The 14591-nt window shown below is 40.0% G+C and overlaps 1 protein-coding gene across 1 annotated transcript in view; it reads left to right on the top strand.

Annotated features, from left to right (window-relative positions):
- SERGEF (secretion regulating guanine nucleotide exchange factor) overlaps positions 1–14591 on the top strand; it is a 140295-nt gene that overhangs the window by 74590 nt on the left and 51114 nt on the right. Inside the window, 1 exon segment of the mRNA XM_038138410.1 lies at positions 1720–1756. Within this exon segment, the coding sequence (XP_037994338.1) occupies positions 1720–1756 (37 nt within the window).

The following is a 14591-nucleotide window of genomic DNA, read 5'->3' as shown; positions in this document are numbered from 1 at the left end:
CTCTTGTTGCCATGGCATCAGCTTATAAGCCTGAGAAGCACAGGTGGGAGCATTAGCCAGTAAATAGGCATTAGGAGCCAACCCTGCTGCTGTGTAGGGTTTGGTCTAGTGGTGAGAGTAGTGATGTGAAATATGGCAGTGATTTATGTATTTTAATGGCTGGGACTTGGAGCTTTTCCTGTCTGCAGTATTGTGGAATAAAGGACTCGATGCAGTCCTGCTAGTCCTCTTGCAAAGGCTTTGCTTTTCCTGCTGCTTTCTCTTGATTTTTCTGACGATGAGGCCATGCTGGAATGTGCTGTGACTTGAATTATTTCTCTTGCCCCGTTTTCCCAAATGCTTTAATGTGTTGTCTAACCACCTTAATTCTAAAGAGTCTTTTTCTTCTTCCTTACCATTGTTGTGTTGGGATGGCTTTGCCCAAATGTTTTCATGTCGCAGTTGTGACACAGGTAAAATGTGAATAGTAGAGATTGTGGTGTTCATTTGTAACACAAGAGCTCAAGCTGCTCAGTCTGTCAGTCCTGGGTGTCTCTTCACCAGTAAATACTCAAGCACAGTGAGCTGAGCACAAGGCCTGTTTTATTAACTTCTATGGTTTTTATGTTCTGCAGACATGGAGGTGATTATAGCTGTCTCTCTGGCTGTAAAAGCTATAAAGTTATGCATGCACAGAACCATATAAACTTTTGATGGTGTGGACTTCTATTGTTTAATATAATTGAGCATATACTCCTGCATTATATTTTGCCATTGCAAATATACTTTAAGGAGAATGTGCTTATTAATTTTCTCCAGCTCAGTAGTAGGTATAATGGGCAAGTAGTTTTGAGACAGTGAACTGGATACAGGATTTTGAGGGGGTTGCTTTTATTTAAATTAAAAACTTTAGGACACTCAGCAGAGTAACGTTGTGTGAAGTGAAGTCTCTTACATCAGACAATTATGCCAGCAGTGACCTTGCAGAAGAAATTCTGTGGGAAAGACCTTGCAATAAGGACAAGGGACCGCTCTGGGTGCTTGTGTTACCATCACTGGTGGGTGACATACAAAAACTCAGTACACCAAAGCAACTTAAACATCAGACATGTTCACAGCAGCTACAAAGAAGGATGAAAAATACCTGAACGATAAGTTTGCTTTGAAAAGAAATTCATAACTGATTTCCATCATTAATGAGATAACAGAGGGGTTGAGTCCCAGGGTAGTTTTTCTCCATTCTAGGCAAATGACTGTAGGGATCATATCACGTCAGGTTTATCACACTGAGTCTGTATACTTTGAGCAGTTCCTCAGGGGTCAGCTGGAAAAACAGTATAGCTAAGAGAGATGGAGATCTTCATCACCCTTTTGATTCCCAGCTGCCTCTGTATGGATTAATCTGTGTTTGCTCTGTGCCTCTTGTTGGATCCAGTGGATGTTGTCAAAAGTGTGATGTTATTGCAGAATCATGGCCAGTCTTGCTTGAAAGGGTTGAAGTGTCTGCATTTTGAAAAAAAACCAACCTCTTTATTAAACAAACAGACATGCTGCCACTAAGCCCCTAAGTGAGGCTGCAAATGAAATTCCATTTAAGAGTGAGAACACTTCAACCATGATTTTACATCCTACAAACTGTAGTTGTTTGTTTCAGGTTAATTTTTAATTTCCTGTCATAATTGTGACTGTCTTCTTACTGGTAGGCAGGTTCTGATTTAGTCATTCATATTTCTTTTTCAGATCGCATGTGGCTCAGAGCATAATCTGGCAATAGTTGGTAAGTTGCTTAATTTTATAACAAATCTTCTCACCTTTTTTTCATTTTTAGTAGCAGAAATGAAAGAAAAACGTGTGCATCAAACATACTGAATGATTATGGGCATTGTGTGCAGCTGAAAGGAGAAAAGTAACATAGAGATGTAGAGGAAAGAAGAAGAGAAACTGGTGACAGTAAGTGGTGGTGATGAAATTGTGGCCTTGTAGACCAGCCCCTGTAAGGAGAGAGGGGTTGATGGATGTAACAGGAAAATACATTTGCAAAGTGTTACAGCCTGTTTTAGCTTGGAGCTTTTAGCTTGGAGCCATCGCAACAATCCAGGCTGCAGATTCAGAATAGCATCTAAGCTTGACACTGGTCAAAAGTATCTTTGTTTAACAAGATGGAAATTATTAACATGGAAATTATTGCTGAAAAGAGTCCTGGGTCTTTTGTTGTTCAAAGCTTGGAAAATCTTCAAAATGTCATTCAGTGGTAGACAGGTTCTTTAGTGCATTTTAGCATAATGCAGCTGTAGTAATAATGATGGAAGTACTAGGAAGCTAATGTCGGTGGAGAAATTGAATTTTGTGTACTAATTCCAGGAACAATCGGATTCTTGCTTTCATGTGATGAGTTGATAACTGAAGTTTGATGCATGATTGCTATTATATATAATTACTTGTTTAGGAACATTTTTAACTGTAGATTTTCGAGCACTTTGTAAAGGAGGTCAGCATAATTATCCCCATTAATAGACAGGGCAAGACAGATGAAGCAAGGAATTCTGTGCTAATGAGAGCTGGAAATGAAGCAGCACTCCATCCACCTAGATGTTTTTGATTGCTGTGACTGATGCATTGAGGTGTCAAGTAAAGAATTTCCTTAATTTTCCAAAGTGTGGTTTGACAGAGGTAGAGAAAAGCAGCTATTTGCTATTCAACCTGCTTTCCATGCACTAATTTTTCAGGTTTTGTTAAGTGGCCACAAAGGTGGCATTTTCTCTATTTCCATATCTGCTGTAGTATATTTTCTAATTATCCTTCTCCAGTTAAACCTTGTAGTGAACTCGTTAAGTGCTATTAAGTTTATGGCTGGATTTAAGAAAAGTATTTTCCTTTTGCCTTCTCCCTGCTTGTTCAGTGTCACATGCCTGTATTAATTGTCAGGCTGGTGCTTCTGAATGTCGACTGAAGAGCAATCTTGTTTCTTGCTGAATTGGTGAAGTAAAAATGTGCTGCTGGCAGATTCCTCTAGTGTGCATGAAAGCAAAGCATTGAGTTTGAACAACCTTCTCTCTGCTTATGTCCTTTTAAGCTTTCTGCCTTCTAGGCAGAAATCTCTGGGAAAAATGGGTTGGGGAAAAAATTCTAGAAGAAAGTTACAATAAACGAAGAACTTTGCATATGTAAAGAACACCATATGCCTATCTAAGCTGCATGCTACACTCATTGAATTCAATGGGGGAATTATCAGTGCTGGAAGCCAGTCAATTTTATTTTAAGGACAACAGAAATGTGATGTTGCAAATTTTTTGAACTAAAGAACTATGATGCAATTTTCCCTGAATTGAATTTTACATATGTTTTTGAAAGGTTGACTTTTTAGAACATTCTGTGGTAGGATTTCTCTGATCACTGGCCATTCTTGGTTCAAAGTTGTCAGCTGTTTTAGTCCTTAAAAGATATCACACAGATTTCCATGAATATGTCTACTTGGTTGTACAATTTTCTAATAACTTATCATTCAAGCAGAGTTAATTTATAACAGCTATATTAGCCATGTCTTTCTTAATTAGTAAATGCTTGAGTGATTGACTTTTAAACTGAAATAATTCAAGTATGACAGGTAAACTGAAAAGCCCTTAGCAGTATAATATTCAAGTCAGTATTTCTGGTTACATATACAAATGTGCTTGTGCTTTGTTCTTTGCATCGTCTTTTAAATAGAAACATATTTAGGATGGAGAGGCTGGATTTATGAATCATTCCACAAATGCTGAAGTAGTGTTCCAATCATCTTGCTGGTGATACAAGCAGCTTGATTTGTAAGGCTAGCAAGCAGTTAGGTTTCTAGTCTGTACCCATTTGTACAGTTCAGTTATTTGAATTATCTTTTTCTGCTTTCTTCTACTGAAGTCAATGCAGAATTTGTCTGTTCTCTTCACTGTGATGGCACTTGCTCCTTTTTTTTGTGGCTATATTGGTAGTATTTTGGTTTTCATTTGATCATGAGGTAAATTTTTGATATAAAGGAGAATGAGATGTGGGTTGTCATGAAATGTGCCTGCTTTTTAAACTTAATGAGTTAAAAGTTGCTATTAGTATGTGAAAAAGTGTAAACATCTTCACTCCTAACTCTTGCTGAAAACACATTTTTTATCTTCATTTGGGGTTGTACTGTGAAATTAATTCTAAAATTTGTAAGTGTTGGAATATTTTTTATGTTTGTATGACTTTTCACTTGAGAACAAAAATCTTTGCCTGTTAAGAAAAGACCTTGCACTTTTCACCTCAATCAAGGATTAATCATCTTAGGAGCCAGCCTATTTTTGTACTGAAAGAAATGGGTAGTTATTTAATAAATGTTGTTTTACATATCTGAAAAACACCTTGCTACACTGAAAACTGTGTATGTACTTACTGAGCACCACGAAGGTGGCTTTTCTACCTGAATGTGATAGCTGCAATGTTAGTGCTGAACTTTGTGATACTGAGAGTCTTTGAATGACTGAAATACATAATGGAACTAAATCACTGTGACAAAGCTGGGCTTTTTCCAGGTTTAGGAGTCTATAGTGTTTTCAGCACTGAAAAGGTAAGGAGGTTTGATTCTTACCCTAAAAAGCCTGTGTTTAAAAACAGTGTTTATGGAGAAGGCTCTTTTAAGTTTCCTACTAGCTCCCTAGTAAGACTTGAAAGCTCATTTTCTGGAAAAGAGAATAGGTATCTTTTAAGAGAACACGTAGCTCATGCAATGCTGCAGCTTAAATAATCAAGCAATATTAACTGTGCAGAAGTAGAGATGCTATTAAATGCAGCAATGCCTTGATTGTGCTGCAGCCACAGAGCACAGGACAGAATGCCATGAAGAACCTCCAAATGCAAATGTCTTATTTTAGTAAAAATTAAACCATGGAATTTTATTCAAGTCTCTTGGAGATAGTTAAAAAAAATAAACCCAGAAATCATTACAAGGATGACAGTTCTGTAGTCTGTCTCCCCAAAGCCTTGGTAAGGCATTATATCCCTTTTTGGTCTTGCTTTTAGTCATTTTCTCAATGTGTATAAACTAATGAAAATCTTTTAAACAAAAGATACTAATTTTTGAGGAGATGTAGGGAGAAGTGCTTGTTTTAAAAGCTAATTAGTTTCTGTTGAAGTCCAACTTTAAAGGAGCCTTCAAAAGGGAATTTGTTTGTTTGGAAGAGAAAAACGTGGATCTTTCAAGCTAACATTTTCTGGTGTGGTGTTTTGAAGGGGACAAGTGTTGGGACATGTGGCTACTTCAGATAGTGCAAAAAGCTTTTTCTTGCACTTTCATAGTCAGCACAGTGAATTCTGACTTCTGCTTATTGTCTTGCATGGAGGATTTAAAACATCCTTCAGTGAGATAGTCCCCAGATCCTGACTTGGACACTGCTGTGTGGTGTGACAGTGGTGGTGACAGTGCTGAGGCACTGTCAGTGCAGGTGGTGGTGGTGCAGTGGTGTTCACAAGGAGAAAATGGGCTTTGTAATTCATGTCATTGTTCCTCATTTGATACTTGTCTCTGTCTCCTTTGGCTTTTTCCTTATCCAGGTTACTTACTCAGCACTGCTTAACCCCCATGATTAATGGTAGTGGAGAGAGCACCATGTAATTATTGTTAAAACAATTAATTAACAATTAACAAAAAAAGATGAGCCCCAAAGGCCCAAGCTGGCCGCCCAACCGTGAGTGTGTTTTGCAGATGTACAGGTGAAATGTGAGGGGACAGGGCCCTGGCTGGTCACACTGAGTTTGTGTGTTCAGTGCAACAGCATTAAATTTTTAAAATCACTTCTCAACTTTCTGGTAAATCACAGGCCCTTCCAGAGGAGGGTTAGTTTTGTCTCCCATTGCCTTTTTTGTTTTGTGTGAATTAGAAGAAGCTTCAGGATTTTGTCTTCCATGGTTGGTGTGCAATCACAGGTGTAAATATCACAACATGGGCATTCACATCCTTTTGAAGCTGCAGTTGGAGAGTAAAAACCAATACTAAATTTAATGGAAGAATAGTCTTTGTAGAGGAAATTAGGATTAAACATCCTTCCACTTAAATGGTAGCTCATGCCTCAAGTGGTCTGAATTAAAGTATGCAGTAGTGTTAGAGGGGCAGTAAAAGAGCTGTTACTCCATGCTCTGTTGAGATTTTCTTTTTATATTCCTGACCTGGAAGAACATAGCAATTATGAGCCGGAAAACAAATGTGGTCAAAGCAATCAAAGCTTAGGGTGATAAGCTACACACATCCTAAAATGTGGTGATACACATCCTGAAATGGTGGTGGTGTTAATGCCATCCCAAACACTTTGGTTTTATGTTTTTTGATGAGGAAGCTGAAGGGTTCCTATGTGCAAGCCACTATCTCTTAATTAGCAGGGTTCCGTACTCTTAGTGGAGTTCCATGATTCGGTTCCACGATTCCAACTGAATTATTGTATAAAGCATCAGTCGGGGAAGGGCTGTAACAGATGATGAAAGATCTGTTCCTCTGGCAGAGTGAGCACCAATGGGGAGAGGAGGCCGTGCAGGCTGATGGACGGATCCCTGCCCTGTGCTGACAGTGTTATTTAGATGTTCGCAGCTGCCCTGCGAAGCAGCAGATAGAGTCCTGTGTCTGACATTGGGTCCCCAGGGACTCGGCAGTCTGTCACGAGGAGAAAAATCATAAATTCTCTCTGTTGCTGTGGTGCTTGGAGGAATCTTCAGCGTACACAGAGGAGGGCACTGGTGTTCAGCAAGGAGCCTGAGTCTGCTAGTCTGTTGCTTTATTTATTATGCATGAAAAATCCCAGTGCAGCCAGGGACTGTATTGTAAAGGTTTCCTGGCAGACCAGCATGGAGTCATGTTGCAGCACGCTGTCTCTTTGCATTGCAGCACTAATCACATTCTCTGCTTATTAAAGGGCACCTGGCAGGACTTTGAGTAACCATCACTGTTGTCATTTTCATGCGGGTTATATGTCGGCCTTCTAAATTTATTCTCTGGCAGAGCCTTTTGTATGTCATTTAGCTCTTAATGTGGCTTTGACTGTTAAAATAGCTCTTGAAAATATAAGCTCCTTTGGTTATATTTGTTGAGAAAAAGCAGCCTCATACCTGTATCATACCTGATCACTTGTCTGAGTGCTTTGGACGTAACTGGATGTAGATTTGACATCACAGTTTTCCTGTCATGGTGAGATACAGTGAGTTGTTCAAATATCTTCTCACTTTGTGTTTCTTTTCTGTATACTGTTGGTGCTCCAGGCAAACTGATTGTTCTTCTGGTAAGATGGAAGTTGAAATTGAATTTCAAATTTCAGAAGTCTGTTTATTTAGATATTTTCAGCAGGTTATACTCAAAAAATCTGATTCTCTGCTCTCTTGGTGTTTCTTTTCCAAGGGCTAATGGAAAGCCAAGTTGCCAACTATCTCAAGAATTTTTGTGTGTAAGGTGATGAGGAGAGAAATGAGGAAATGCTAATTTGAGCATTTGGAAAAGCCTTCTGATGGGGCTAAAAATGGCTTTGTATCAACTGAATTGTCTGAAGTGAGTGGCTGCTCGCTATAGAAAAGGATGGATATTTTGCTGTGAAAAGCCAATTAGATTCACAAGAGAAAATAGGATTGCATTGACTCCCTAAAAAGAAACTCCAGAGTTTAGGATAAGATCTGACTGAACTGCATCTTCTGTTACTGAAATAAAGTCTAGATTTTACAGCTACCTTCTCTTGCAGGCCTTTCACTGTATTGATGCATATTTTGGGTGACTTAACTCTCTGGAATGCTGTGTTCAGCTTCTTCTTTTCTCTGTGTGGCTTGTCAATTTACCTTGTGAAATCTCTGGAATAAAAACTGCCTCTTAGTGTATTTTAGAACTGCCTAGAGTAAAGGGACCTGATTTTTATTTTTGTTTTAGTATTGCATTGAAACTAATAATAGTTGCAATCACTTCCCTTCCCCTCAGAGAAGCAGTTTTAAAATATAATTAGTCGTGGTGTGCGTGTCTCTATCTTAATTTATATCATTTAGCATATAAACTGGTAATAATGCAGGGCTTGTCGTATTGTTTACAGTGTGGTTTCCTGCTGCTGCCAGATGCAGAACTGCTTAGGCAGGCCCTGAAGATAAAAGCTGTTATTTTTTTGCTGTACAAAAAGCTCATGGTTCTTGTAAAATTTTCCCCTGAACTTTGGATATCACCGTGATGTCAGCTTGGAGTTTGTCTGGAGTTGAGCTGCTGTGTGCTGTCAGTCTGTTTCCTCAGACACGGCATCACATCCACAGGGATAAATCTGCTGCGTCAAGAGCCTTCCTGGAGATGGGGGAGAGGCAAGCGAGCAATGTTAACCTCTAGTGACAGCCAAACCCATCCAGCTGGAGCTGGGAGTGGCAGCCAGAGGAGATAATTGTCATGGGAAGACAGCAAACAACCAGCCAATGCTACCAAGCAAGAATTTTTGCTTGAAGCTGAGTGAGTAGGGAGCCCTTCCTTGCAGGTATTTGTGGAAAGGAAAAGTCCTTCCACTTGGTTTTGGAAAATCACAGAGGATGGAGAGCACTCTTGAGAGTGGGAGTACAGGTGCATGCTGTCCTTTGTCAGAGGGTTCACTGGGTGGATACGGAGAATTTAGAGAACAAATCAGATTTTATCATATTTGTTTACTCACAGGCTCTAAGCAGAGCAATTACTTTGAAGTAGAAGAAAAACACATCCAATAGATCTAAGGCATATTTATCTGAATTTTCAAGGAAGCAAACAGGAGTCACAAAAATAGGCACCCTTGGTCACCAAAGAGAGGTTAAGCATTTGGTGGCTATAAAATGAAATAAAAGGAATGACAAATGTCTGCCTTCAGGGAGTCATCTGGAGCATGTGGGAGAGGTGTTCATCCAAGTAAAAGCACAAGCCCAGCAAAGCAGCTCTCAAAGCACTCGGAAGGGCAACAAATTAAGGCTTTGGTGCCCTTCTGCTGAGCAGCTCTGCACTGAGCTGTGATGGTAATTCTGGGTTCTGTACATGCAGACTAACTTTACCTCCTAAGTGTATCACTGAGTAGAAATTTTGCAGCTAAATGGCTGGCTGGCAGGAGGGCAAGGTGGTATATATCTAGAAAGCTGGCATGAGGAGTGCCCTGACCCTGCTGTGAGATTTGTGGCTCTCCAGGAGGGAATATTTTGCTACAGAACCTTGGGTTGACACCCCCGTGTCAATGTGTAGTCACTATCCAGATCCTTTATGGAGCACTAAGAAATCTTTCTCTCAGCACATGGGTAGATATTTGTGGCCAGCTTTGGTACATGCTCTGAGTGAATAATCTCTGAAGCTTTTTCCTTTTGATATTTTTATGTGTGTGTGTGTTTTACTAACACCATCTTAAATACTCTGGGTAGCTTTCTGCATAATAAAAAGATAGAAGTAGGGATTTTCAGAGACTGGCTTGACTGTGAGTTGGTTTTTTCACAAATGCACTTTAAAAGTCATCTTTGCTGCCCAGTTTTTGGATTTTACAGCATGTTTTGGTCGTATGGTTCTACTGTTCTCTTTCAGTTGTGAAGGTCAGAAAAATCTTTCAAGAGCCAAAGCTGAAGGCAGGGATGCTGACAGTGGCATGGGTATGAGAGATGATGTTGTAAAGATATGTGGGAAATACTGCCAGGCTGGTGGTGAAACAGGGACACTTCTGGAACAACACTGCTCTGTTTAGGTGTAACTGCACAGGACTCATGCACACATCAAAGCAGGCTTCCTCGAGCTTTGGTAAACCAAGGTGGAGTGGGGAATTGTTTCTATACCTTTCCATAAGAGCAGATCCTCTTTTCCCACTTTAGGATTTGGGACTTGAAATTTGAAGGTAGTTGAAATTGCAGTGGAGAAAATCTTGAGGTATTAGCTGGCAGGCAAGATTATTTTACTGCTAATAACAAAGAAGCTGTTCAGGCTTGCAAGCCTAGAGCGAACTTTCTGGGTATAAATAAAGAATTTTATTAAAAATCATTGGCTTTAGATAGATAAGTATTTAAGAAAAATATTAGGGGGAAAAAGTCAAACGAAAAGAGATTAAAAGTTGGGATATTTATAAAAACTACCCTTTACTTGTCCTTGCTTTTTGAACTTGTTTCACTCAAGTGCTTCTTTATAGAAGGTAGGTAACAAAGTAATTAAAATTAAAAATGCTTTTGAGACTCATTTCACTATTGTGCTTTTTCCTGTGCTTTTTTTCAGAGTCTCTGAGGAGCAACTAGGCTAAACTGGAACTTTTATTATTTCTGAGAAATGTCTTCACATAATTTTATTTTTAGATTGTTGGGCTTATTTGAGCTGTGAGAAAGTGTGAAGGACTGAAAGCTATATGAATAGGATTTTAAGAGGTATTTAGCACACAACATTTACCATTCCTCATGGAGCAGTGAGAAGGGTTGGTATATTCCTGCTGAACAAGTAAATCACAGAGGACTCATGTCAGGCATGTTCTATTTGTTTACAGTGAGGCTGCAAACATAACTGTGGTTAGCAGGGAGCTGAATGAAGTGAGAGACTACTGCCACATATGCAGGTCTTGGTGCCCATCAGTCTTTGAGGAGCAAAATGCCTCTATTGCCTGAGTATTTGATAGCTCTGAACTTGCTAGGATGGCAGCACATCTGTCAGTGTTCTCAAAACCAAAGAAATCCAACCACCACTAGCAGCAGTAACACGCATGAACTGTAATGATTTTAAAAACCAGTATGCTGAGGCCTTCCTGGCAGATTTTTCAGATGAGATAGTGACATTTTCCCTAGCTTAGTTCTGGCATACATCCTCCTCCCCTCTACAAGTCTAATGGAATAATTACTTCGAGAAGATAATATAGGATGTATTGATCCCGGTATAAACTTTTTTTGGTATTTATTCTAGCCCTGATTTGCTAAACTAAATGTTGTCTAGGAGGACCTTTGCATGATGCCAGGAATTCATGCTATAGGCTTTATCTTCCTTTGTTCAGATTTAGCATCTTATGCTATCCCTGCTCTGTAGCCTTGTATTGGAACAAATGACTGGATTACTGGGAAGTGAGTCTGGTGGGGAGCACCAGCTCAAGGTGGGACAGGTGAAGCTTCCAAATGAGCCCATAACAAACATGAAATCCAGTTTTAGCTCTGCTCTTATTCATGGGTCATATTCACTTTTATTTTTTTAATATGAGTTGTTCAGTGAGTGGGAGGTTACACCCAGGGAGCCTGGCCACCATGTTTGCTCTTTTGTGCACCTTTTTTTTGGAATTCCTTCAGGCAGCTCAGGGGATGCTGTACCACAATGAAGTTTCCAGTGCTTATCCCAGCTGTGGGAATGATCTCCAGTGTCCTTTATGGCCATCCTTTGCCCTTTTCAGCCCCCTGTTCCTCTGGGGAATTTTGCAAAGGTGTAGCACACTCTGTTTGGATGTTATGTGACCTGCAGTGCTAGTGACTCAAAACCCTACAAGCTGTTAACAGAACAACAGCTCTCCTGTTATTCACCTTGTAAAAGAGAATCCCCCAGAGTGCCACTGCCCATGACACATTCTGCAATGCCAGACACAGTGCTTTTCTGATGAGTGAAGGATGTACATGGCTAGAAGGTTTCAGGTGCCATTTTTCTCAGTAGGGAAGAATTTCTGTCAGCTTTTGAGTAGAAAGGATTCGGAACTTGATGAGTTTTCTTTTTGTTTTCCTTGTGGATGATGCTCAGAACAGCAATTCAGCCAAACATGGGAAAATTATTTTATCAGGATACATCATTAATCATCTCCCCTTCCCCTCCTTTAGGCATTTTAATATTAATTAAAAAAAATAACTAGTCTGCCATGACCTTGGTGACAAATCTGAGTTGCCAAGAAATTAAACAAGTAAGCAGCTGCTTTGCTGAATGTCTGATATTAAACTGGAGGTTGGCTTCCCTATGCCTTTGGTTTTCAGTGACACCAGCTGCTATCTTGCTGAGTTGAGACATCTCAGAAAATGGGCAGGATGACAAGCAACACTAATCATATAATTCTGAGTGGGAAGCTCACTTGCCTTGAAAGATAGTTTGCTTTGGCTTTCAAACTTCCTTTTCTTTCCTCCTGAACTGTTTCCTCCTATGCTCTGCATTTTTTTTTTTTAAATTTATGAACATTTCACAGTCTTTTAAAATTGAATGAGGTGAAAGGTGTATCTCTTAAAGGCCTGCAACATGTACTTCTAAATGAGCACATGGGACACTTGGTGTGTGATGTGGTAGTGGTGAAAGATGGATGTATGCTCAAGGGGTAAGAACTGTTTTCCAGTGTAGCCTGCTGAATTTTGTTCTATTAACAGAATCTTGGTAGCTGTTACATTTTTCAAGGTGTGGGTTTTTTTGTGATATTGATTTAATAAATGCTTGCTTGCAACTCCTGTAAAATAAATTGTTCCCTGGTTTTGATAGGAATAATTCATAATTTGTAACTGTTCCCTGCTGGTAGTAGATCAAATCTGAGACCTTTACTTCAAGGGAAGCTCTGTTGCTGAGGCCTCCAAAAGGAATTATTTCAGAAATACCAGTTGCATATGAGTTCATCATGTTAATGTGTGCTTCACATTGAGCATGCAGGATAATGTGTGATGTATGACAGATTTGGAGCACTCACTGGTTCTTGATGATGCAGACCCAGTGCATGGATGATTCTGGCCCTTTGGAGAAGCAGATGTTTGCTTAGGCAAGAAAAGTATTTATTTGTGTTACTTCTGTACAGGGGAGGGGAAAATTGTCACCAGTGTCTGTGCTCTACAATGGGTTGTTGGACTCATCATCTGATTTGTGGTCACTGACATGACTTTAGTCTCCTTAATTGTGGGACTTCTTGGTGACTGTTGAAAGGTTTCATACTGGAGGCAGCTTTTAGGTGTGTTTATTTAAGCTGGAGTCTTCCTTTAGTCCCAGTAGCAGTTCTGTTCTTCTGCCATAGAGAAATGCCAGGCAGGAAGCAGCCAGCTGTGAGTCTCCCTGAGCCAGATTGGAGACTGCAGACAGGATCAGGTTAGTCTGTGCTGCTTTTTTTGGTGCATCTGGCCAGCCATAACCTCAAAGCTCACATGAGCTTTTTTCTATCAGCCTAAAAGAGAAAAAATGTTAAAGGTATCAGGAATTAGTACCCTTGCTGTTCTGAGATCATGCACCCTATTTTTAAGGTTTTTTTTTTCTGGCCTGAGACTCGTCTTGCCACCTACCAATGAAAGGAGGCAGGAATCCAAATGTATTCTGCTTCCATCCAAACCTTGTGTTGCCTGCCATTTATAGCAGGAGTAGTATGATGGTTTGCTGTCACTCAGATTCCCTCATCTTGCTACTACACTGTTGATCAAGTTAACTGCAAGGCAAGATTCATCCTAGGTAAATTCTGGGTACCCTTAAATAAAAAAGCCTGAATGCTATTGTGTAGCTCTGTAGATTTTGAGTAAAGAAGTTGGCACTTGAATTTTTTTAAGCACTGTAGTAAAGAAATCTTGTTCTGTTGACAAGTTCAGCATGTGTCTTGTGCAATCTTTCTCTGTCTGCTTGGATCCTCCTCCTTCTCCCATCTGCCACCTTCTCACTCTGGGGAAAGGAAACTCCATTCTGTCAAAGCAAAGTGCCAGTGAAAAATGGGGAAGACTTTTAAGAGTAGCTTTTGGATGAGACCATTCACTAAAATCAAAACAAATATAACCACAGCTCACTCTGGTTTTGCCCTGTGTACTTAGCAAAAGGTTAAAGCTGACAGGTAGTAAGATAGAGCACCTCAAGTGAAGGCTGTGCAGTTCAAAAAGGCAGAATCATTTACTTCTGCCTGTGATCAGTGCTCCATGGCAACATGTGCCTTGCAAGGAAAATAGCATAAATACCTATTAAGCAAAGAGATTCCCCAGCAAGTGAATTAAATGCCAGAAATCGAACGAGAGTGGGGTTGGTGTTTTTTTCCTCTCAGGGTAATTAGGGTACCTACCAATGAAGGATCATAATTGTAATGGATGCTCTCTGAGTTTTCTGAAGTACAAAATGTCCCTCATTTTTAAATATTCTGCTTCAGAGACTGTGCGTTTCTGTATTTCCCAGTTATTAGTCTTCTTATGCTTTGTGAAGCTAATGCTTATTAACCTTGAGGATTGTTTCCCTCTGCAAAGGTTTTGTGGTTTCTTCTGCCTGATGCTGACTTGCAAATTCAGCGTGAGCAGTTAAAGCCTTAAGAATGATAAACTTGTATTATTACAGGGACTTTGTGCATTCATTGCAGTCCCCAGGGCTGGAGCTCAAACTTGGTAATTGTCTTGGCTGGAAATGAATGTGCCAAGTTTCACCCTTTATGCCTGTAGCTGGTGATCTCTGCCTGGGAGAGTTAAGGATTAGAGAACTCCAGGGCTGTTTTTGATAGTTTGGCCTGATGTGCAGTCACCTACAAAATAATGGTAGTAAATGTGCTTATGCTTTCTTTATAGCTGGAATTTGGTTGGCTATTTGAGGCCAGGGCAGCAGAAATCAACAGGACTTTGCTGGAGGTGCCAAGCCTTCAGACTTCACAGCCCAGAGAGCTGAATATCCAGGGGAACTAAACCCATGAGGTTCTGCTTGAGTCACTGTGCCTCACTCTCTGCTGGCACTCCAGATTATCCTC

This window comes from Motacilla alba, chromosome 5 (assembly GCF_015832195.1).
Source record: "Motacilla alba alba isolate MOTALB_02 chromosome 5, Motacilla_alba_V1.0_pri, whole genome shotgun sequence".
NCBI classification, from domain to species: domain Eukaryota; kingdom Metazoa; phylum Chordata; class Aves; order Passeriformes; family Motacillidae; genus Motacilla; species Motacilla alba.
Note: the sequence above shows the minus strand (reverse complement) of the source record. Positions and strands in the feature narration are given on the sequence as shown.